The sequence below is a fragment of the Salvelinus namaycush genome, chromosome 12, assembly GCF_016432855.1.
Source record: "Salvelinus namaycush isolate Seneca chromosome 12, SaNama_1.0, whole genome shotgun sequence".
Taxonomy (NCBI): domain Eukaryota; kingdom Metazoa; phylum Chordata; class Actinopteri; order Salmoniformes; family Salmonidae; genus Salvelinus; species Salvelinus namaycush.
In genome coordinates, this window is record NC_052318.1 from 17,923,725 (window position 1) to 17,932,458 (window position 8,734).

Consider the following 8,734-nt stretch of genomic DNA (forward strand, 5'->3'; position numbering starts at 1 on the left):
TCGTTCGCCATGGTGCTGAAAAAGCCTTCCCACGGAAGTCCTGCAGTTGTTCCCGCGCCTCAGTCAAACTTGCTTCCATTCGCCCATTTTCCAGTCAAATTTGAGTATAAACATATATCCTACTATTTTAAGCCATTAGACTATTATATATGTCACGTAACCTGTGGTGCAATTTATAGCCTATTTATAAACATCAACTGTTTATAACAAGGTATACGCCATTACTAGGCAACACCAATGATTAAGAAATGATAACGTTTCACTTTCTACATGTAGCCTATCTTAGACTTTTTAATTACTCCTAACATCTGTGGGACTGCTGTTGGCATTCCCACATAGACGACAGAAAACTAACATTTACTACTCTAAATGGCATTATTTATTTTTTTGTGCAACAGTAGCCTGTTGTAGTAATCCCTAGGCTAGTTAGTTTCCTATACTATCTTTTCTTAGTTAGTCATTTTGAGCGGATCGCTGAGGCGGGGGATATAACAGGGCTATCTGCTAATTCCGCCCTAAATTGGCTGTAATTGTGGTATTAAAATCTGTGAGAGTACAAGTGGTGCTCCTGCGACATTTAGGCGACTGAAGCCTTAATTTGTTGATATCGTGTTGTCATCACATTTCCAATCACGCTGGCTAATGTGAAAGTGTCTTAATGCAGGCAGAATTTTCGCTGCAATGCTATTAGGCAATTAGGGGAGATGTTAGAGCGGAAGTAGTAATCCTTGGGCGCGAGGACAGTATTTCCATTTGATCAGGTAGGCAGAACAAATTAATTACTGGATTCAATTACTCACGAAATTGCATTACTGCGCCAAATCTTAAACATGTCCTCCATATGCATGAGCTTGTATAAGGAAAATGAATGTGCACCTTGCAAATGACTCCAAATGTAATGTAGCACCAGTTTAATGAACTTGGAAATGTGACAGCTTGAGGCACTGTTTTCGTTTGTTTCTCTCTCTGAGTAGAGTCCAGAAATCATAGACTTTTGTGGCAACTGCACAATTCGACAGTTGATCGAATGAAGTGATATGCCATGACTTGCAGGTCTTAGTTCACTTTGGTAATCCTCTTGAGACCCTTTTTGACATATCTGTAGAAGGCTACTTGTATAAACATTTGTTGAAGATAATAGGCCTATAGAACAAATTATCTTGCTGAAAAAAAAACACTTGCAAAGCATAGTAGTATTTTGAGTCTTCCAGCTAAATCATGAACTAAGTTGAGAAGACCTCTGACATGGAAGTGCGCCTCAGCCCTTCTTAAAAGACAACCAGGGTAACTGTTGGTTTAAGAGGAAAATTTGAAAGTAGGGTAAATAAACAATGGTGATGAAATCGTCTTTGCACGGATAGTCAATAAGATCCGTGCCGTTCTTAAGGTGGGGTTAATCGGCTTTTAACAGCCAGTTCATCAAGTAAAATGTGGTGCCTGGGCACCAGAGCATCAATTCTAAAAGCCAATTTATGCTTGATCTGAAAATGTTGTCGGAGGCGCTGTATGGAGGCGCTGTATGGATATGTGACGGAATTGCGGAGCCTCCGGAGCCACGCAGAGGCCAAATTGAGCTCCCTACCATATTTTTGTGCGCCTCCCAAATTCTGCAACAATGCCGAAGGCTCTATGTGATTGGTTGATGGTAGGTGGGGCCGGGAGGTCCTGTATAAACACAAACTCACTTCCTTGACAACTTCCTTCACAACAGCTATGCGCTGCTCCATAAAGCCCAAGAAGTATGAATGACCTGACTTCTGCAGAGGCCGTATCACCGTAAATGCTGCACAGCCAATGCAGATAGTGGATTGACCATGCAGCGCCTTTAAGTGGCACATTTCCTTCGATAAGAGGCTTGCAGCATTCTATTTGGTAATACATCGTTTAGCTTCAGAGACGTCGCCTGGTCCTTTTTTTTGCAGTGTTACTATATTTATTGATCTGGTAACAAGATAAATCAAATTGAGTGGAAATAAGCTTTATATTGTTTTGACATTCGTCTTTGTTTTGCGTCGGGGCTTCCCATCATGTACCAGTGGCGCGGGCGCGTGAAGAACATGTTTTATTAGATCCTTAGTCTTCACTGACCTTTTGGCATCAATTTATATGTAACATGATGATTGATTGTGAAATACAGGAAGGCAATGTCATATTAATTGAAATATGCATACATTTTTACAACACCTTTATCGCAAAACATTGTCCTATAGGCCTAAACCAGAGTTTCCCAAACTCTGTCCTGGGGACCCCAAGAGGTGCACATTTCGTTTTTTCCCCTAGCACTGCACAGCTGGTTCAAATATTCAACTAATCTAGATTTGATTATTTGAAACAAAATGTCTGCCCCTTGGGGTCCCCAGAGTTTGGGAAATGGTGGCCTAAACATTTCTGACTACCATCAATTAAATTCAGTCAATGTTTAACCAATCGAAGTGAAATCATGACACAAATTCCACACGCAATGTGTTTGGCAAATATGTTTACCCTGCACCAGTGTATCATCTTGCATGCAATAGGTTTATCACGGTCTTCCACTTAACCAATCCAGTTAGTCTGGACATCATATCATTCATCATGTTGTACAAGAATGCCTGCCACAGGATTAAATCATTGTTGTATGATCCAAACATATACATGTTTTTTATGATAGCCTATGTAATAATAGCATATGTGTTCAACATAGCAGCTTATTGTGCATCCCCATACATGCTATAAAACTATTACTAACATTTTCCAAAAGATACCCACTTGAAAATGACTGCTATTCTTCTATAGCCTGACCCTGGGCAGTTGTGTTCTATAATTTCTTGAAGCCTGCCCAACTCTGCTAAAGCGTAATTAGATTGTTAGTAGCTATACCTACATACAGGAGACAGTATATTTATGCATCTGTCACATTTTATTTGAAGTACTTGGATAATTTTACTTGACCAGATTTGTGTTAGTTTGTCTGCATTGCAGATAATGTATATACTTTACCATATCAGACCTGAACTCAAAATGGTCAATATTTCTGACGTGTAAAAATGGGCCGTGCAAATATAAAAGAACAAGCATTTAATAATTAAAAAGGAGACACGTTTATCCCCAGCGTCCTTTATTCAGATCACTTGAAATACTATAATCCATGTTCCAAAAGTAAATAGTGGATGGATCCATCTTGACTCTCAAATTCAGGGAACAGCCACAAGCTCTCAATATAAGGCATTGATTATAATTTCGGAAGTCTTCTAGTGAGAGTTTGAGTTTCTGGGGCATTCGTGCATCCGATAGGCACACATATAGAATATACCTTTAAAAGAAAGACAAAGACATCATGTACTCGTACACATGCATGCACGCACGCACGCACGCACGCAGACACACACACACACACACACACACACACACACACACACACACACACACACACACACACACACACACACACACACACACACACACACACACACACACACACACACACACACACACACAAACACACTGAAGTGCAAGTAGACCAAAACGATATAAAACACAATTCAGCTACCAACCAAAATTCTATATTCCAACAAAGGAGATTGTCTGTAAGGAGATTGTTGCTTGTTCAAGTAGTTAGGAGCTGTACATATTCATAATTGAATTGGTACACATTTGTTCTCATGACTTACCTGGCTAAATAATGGTTAAATAAATATAAAGCATATTTAATTTTCCTTTATAATACTCCTTATTCCATACTCACAAAGCCACTCAGAATAAGAGTGCTGATTTAGGATCAGGTCCCCCTCATCTTATTCACTATGATTAAAAGGCAAAACTTATCCTAGATCAGCAGTCCTCTGCTCTAAGACATTCTGTGAATACCGGCCTTGGATTAACCATATGGAGTATTAATAATATATTTGCTTAAATAAAACATTAGTTCACAATTAAATGTTATGTGGGGAGTGTGACCTGTGTTGTTGTGGTTTTACCTGAAAAGAAGTTCAGCACCACTGACACCCAGCCGATGATGAAGGACCAGGAGAACCTCCAGTTGCCATAGCGTTTACCATAGTAATTCATCGTCACGCCAGTGTACACTGCCATTGCCAGCAACACGAAAAAGCCTGGAGAGAAAAAGAGAGCAAACTACTTACTGCAACATCACATCACACGATGGCATCCATGTTTTTGCATTTCTTTGATTCTTAAAAGTCTTAAGAGTTTTATGCTTTAGGTTTTAAAACAGAAATCTGTCAAATTGTGACGTCAGTGGATACTGATCAATTTCAACACTGATACACAATTATGCACACTTATTTAGTGAACAGTTTGATGTTGGGAAGTGTCTGATTTCCTTTTGTATGTCTAATTAGTAAACAATAAGCTAGATTTAGTGAATAATAAGACGGAACTAAGATCTTATTTTCTAGTATTGTTTCAGGTTAATGTTGAAAGTGCCAAACACAAGGGCAGACACATGCAAAAATGTAAACAATATTACAATATTTAAAGTACCTGCAAATACATTGAAACACAGAATTTTTTTATATATATTTTTATACATCAATCATGATATTCTGCATAGTGGACCAAACTACCCAGATAACAACCAAAATAGCACTTTTTATAGTCAGTAACCAGGTTTCCATCCAAACTTTTTATGCGAGTGAACTAGACTACATGTCGGATAAAAAATGTCATGACAGGCCTGATGGAAAAAGCAGATTTGTCTGTAAACTTTCCAAAATGTTGACAAACAAAATATGCTACACAGGGTGGGATCTTTTTGTTGGTCAAATTAATTATGCGAGAAATGGTGGTGGAAATGGATTTATGCACAAATATTGATATAGGCCTAATAACCATCATATCGAAGTAAACTTGGAGTCATGCGATGATATGTTGTGTTGTCCTCCCTCCCACTATGACTCGGGAAAGGATGCAGTTTATTAGGCTACATATGAAATAAGTTATGATGAACTTCACAGGGTGGTGAAACTTCATGGTGATGAGCTTGATGCTCTTTTCTAATAAATATTGAGGGTCTTATTCTGGTGACATGATGATAATGCTTGGCTGCCATTTGACAAATAAAAATGATCTTGCTCTTTTGTCCATAATAATCTTATCATGTATAGGCTATACCCGCACTGTATCTTTAAGCTGCTGCCAAAACCAGCAGTAGAAAATGTGATGGAAACCCATTTAACTTGTATTTTTTATTTGGTACATGGGAATTTAAGCGCAAAAGTAATTTTTATGTTTACAATGTCATCATGCACAGCCTTTTATCCGCAACAAGCCAATTTGATGGAAACACATCTCTGGTGGGAAAATGAGCATATGGTCTTTATACGTATATTAGAAATTTGCATAACAATCTGTCAACAATTGGATGGAAACCTAGCTAGTTATAGTTATAATTTGAGTATCTGACCTTGCTTCAACCAGAACCAGATTTCATCCAGACAATTATACAGTGGGGAACTGTGAGGGCCTTCAGAGAAGGCCTAAGGATTTATTTGAAATGTTTTTATTTTAAATAAAATGTTGTTTTAATTTCTTTTTCATCTTTACAATAATTGTAGTTGTCTTCTGCCTTCACCTCTTGAGTTTGTGTTGGATAGAGAAGGGTTAATACTGAAGAGAAAAAAATATCCAATCAGGATTTTTCTTTGGTGGTCTCTGGGTAGAAAAATCTAGCTAGCTCAGTCAGCCATTGGCTAGGCCTTCAGAAGGTGGACAGAAGGCCTCAATTTGGACGTTGTTGCTAAACTGTTAGGATCACCCTTTTCAAGAACAACTTTCAAACTTTGTTTTCAAGTGATCATCTGGTGAATGACACTGTTTTATTTTTTGCAGCTTGCTTGCTGTTAGCTATCTCATTGAAAATAATGACTGTGAAACATTGTTGCATTTAAATGTTAGATCACCGGTTAGTGTGATGAATGTGCTAAAATATATTTGCAATGGGAAGTAATAGCTGGTTTGTTAATTTCATTTTGGAATGAAATGGTTCTGCTTTTGTATTGTTATAATTTCATGGGGCCTACTGGAGTGAATGTGATGCTTATTATTTAACATTATTTGATGCTGTGTGACTGCTATCGGCTGTCTATCAGCCGTGTCTATGTGTTTGACCAAAACTGTCTCTCCTTCAGAACCATGGAGTGCACAGGTATTACGGTCGCTGTCCTTTTAGCACAATGAGCCTGTCACCTTTGATGTGACACTGTTGTTGTCGGTATTGGTGTTGTTGTCGGTATTGGTGATATTGGTGTTAGGTTACCATAGGTTATGTAAAGACTGTGTTTGTTTCGCTGGTCGCATTATTCTATGCTCTGTGCCACATGTTGTGTCCATGCCGATTCTGACTCTGTGTGTGCCGCAGCCCGAAGCACCGCCAGGCCTGTTTGATTCATTCATAAATTACATAAAAAAGCATTGCGCCTCCTTCACTAGAACTATAATTTTCCGACTACAGTACATATAATGTTGGGCGCATTAAGTGATGCTATGTTTTCTTGATTTTTGAGTTTGATACAATGTATTGGAAGATTTTCGTTCCCTCTGAAGGCGTAGGTCCCATAGTCACGATTCGCCATAGCTTTGTGACACAACATCGGGAGTCTGTGTATTGGTTGGACACCCTGAGTTGTGCATCGTTCTGGTGATTGGCGACGGAAAAGAGCCATACCACAAGATAGCCGGCTTCTCTAAAAAAACGTTTCCTGTCAACAAAAGCATATGTGTAATCTCTAGGAACTCTACTTACCAGACGTAAAATGAAAGTTGTCCCTTGTTATCAATTAAATGTCAGAATCCTACTTTTGTCCAAACCGCACCATATTCCTTCCTGCTGTGTAAAACAGTGGTAGATTCCGTGCTAGGACATCTCGCGTGAAGTGCATGGTCTAATGGCAACCCGCTGTCTAACTCGGAAGTATTATGGTGTGCTTCAGACAAAAAAATTATTTGGACTTTTATTTGATAGTGAGGGACACATTTATTTTTACGTCTGGTAAATAGAGTTCCTAGAGATTATACATATGTTCTGTCGCCAACCACCAGGACGATGCACAACTCAGAAAGTCAAACTAATACACAGACTCCTGATGTTGTGTCCCTAAGCTCTGTTTGCCACTGCAATTATATCATTATGCTATTCCATGCCAAATTTTGCCTGGTGTATTTAAGTTTTATTCTTCAAAAACCATGTGGTTCATAAAAAGAATTAGACACCATTCGACCGACAGAATCTTTGAATTTGAACTAAAAGTTTTATTCAGCATCCAACAAATAAAGATACCAACCTTATATCACTTATCATACAGTTACAACATTTGACATGGAAAGAAAACCAAACAGTATTGGCGCTTTCACATATCCGCTTATGATCAGGATCCCGGAGCTTTCGGTACCCTGATCCGCGCTATAAAGCTTGTGTGAAACTCAAACGAACCCTGGCTGACACAAATCCTGGACCTGCGTGATTAGTGGGTCCAAGATCCAGGACCAGAGCACCAGGTATTGTGGAGCGGGTCACATGGAACTTTTTGCGCATTGTAAACAAGCTAGCTCGCTAACGTCATGTAGAATGTGCGTCTTGCTAATTGCACTCTGAAACGGTTATTTCAGGTATTGTGAAAGCAAAACGTATTCTGTAGAATTCCCACAAACGCTACAGGAAACCGAACCAGGGTACATAATTTCATATGTGAAAACGCCCTATGTAAAATGTGTAAAATAAGTGAAAAGAAGTAAATGAACCCAACTTACATGAGATGAAGAACAAAATGCCTGCAGCAAAGGTTTTGTCAAACCTGTTGAAGAATGAGGAGTGGATGAAGGCCATGATGCCGATAATGATGCCAATGAAACAGGCCAGGAGAGAGAGGATCATAAGTGCTCGGGTGGCATCCAAGTGGGCTGCAGGGGGTCAAAGGTTAACAGGAATTGTCAGGGTACAAGAGAGACTGACCCTGGCCTGTTCTGACCTAAAACTAACCATATTGATGACGTTTGAACTGTGCTTGGCAAATATGAATCTTGTTATGGAAAGCAAGCCTTGATGCTCATGCTGTGACTAGGATAAGGACTCTTTCGTGCCAAAATCAACAAGCTGTGGTGTGATTGGTATAGCTCCCATCACATCATATTGTGATTCATAAGCCGTACCACTTACATGGCACATAACATGGAAATAGCACCACTCATATACCATTTATGGCTTGCTATGACATGTTTTGGGTGTTATGACAGTGTTATGACAGCATTGTGTGCACTGGTTGTAGTCCTCACCAATGCTGTCATTGTGTGTGAAGCATTTCCCTGGCATGCAGTACCGCCACAGGCCCTGATGCATGTAGCTGTTGGAGTGCCGGTACTGCATCCAATAATCGGTTGCCGTAGAAACAATCAGGAGGATGTTCCCCACGCCTGCACAGAACAGCCCTCCGCCCATGAAGCTGTACATCCTGCACCTGCACCTGCAAACTGACACACAAACACGCACACACAATGATAGCGTGAGGTCACTTAGAATACAGGGGTCAGCCGCGGCCCCCTGTCAACACACACGCACACTTCAGGAAGAGAGACCCTAAGTGTTGGTAATTGCATTGTAATTATCACATAATTTCGACTGGATTGAGCCAAAGGGTTGCAGGTATGTGTCTACTCTGAGGTCCACTTTGTTCTCTGGGAGATCAGTGGGAAAGGATGGGCCCTCACAGGCACCTCTTATATTATAGAGCTTCACTCAGGG

The 8,734-nt window shown here is 39.8% G+C and overlaps 1 protein-coding gene across 2 annotated transcripts; it reads right to left on the reverse strand.

Moving 5' to 3' along the window:
- Positions 1-2,577: 2,577 nt before the first annotated feature.
- LOC120056482 (lens fiber membrane intrinsic protein-like) lies at positions 2,578-8,443 on the reverse strand. Of its 2 annotated transcripts, XM_039004653.1 has the most exons (4): positions 8,269-8,443; positions 7,747-7,896; positions 3,957-4,091; positions 2,578-3,292 (listed from the first exon to the last, which is right to left on the reverse strand). In XM_039004653.1, exons 1-4 carry the CDS (start codon positions 8,441-8,443, stop codon positions 3,231-3,233), a joined length of 522 nt encoding a protein of 173 aa, XP_038860581.1. In that variant the 3' UTR covers positions 2,578-3,230. The 2 variants fall into 2 exon arrangements, 1 of the variants encoding a protein (XP_038860581.1); XR_005477802.1 differs by lacking the exons at positions 7,747-7,896; positions 8,269-8,443 and adding an exon at positions 6,743-6,852 and having other exon boundaries at positions 3,275-3,292.
- Between the last annotated feature and the right edge of the window lie 291 nt (positions 8,444-8,734).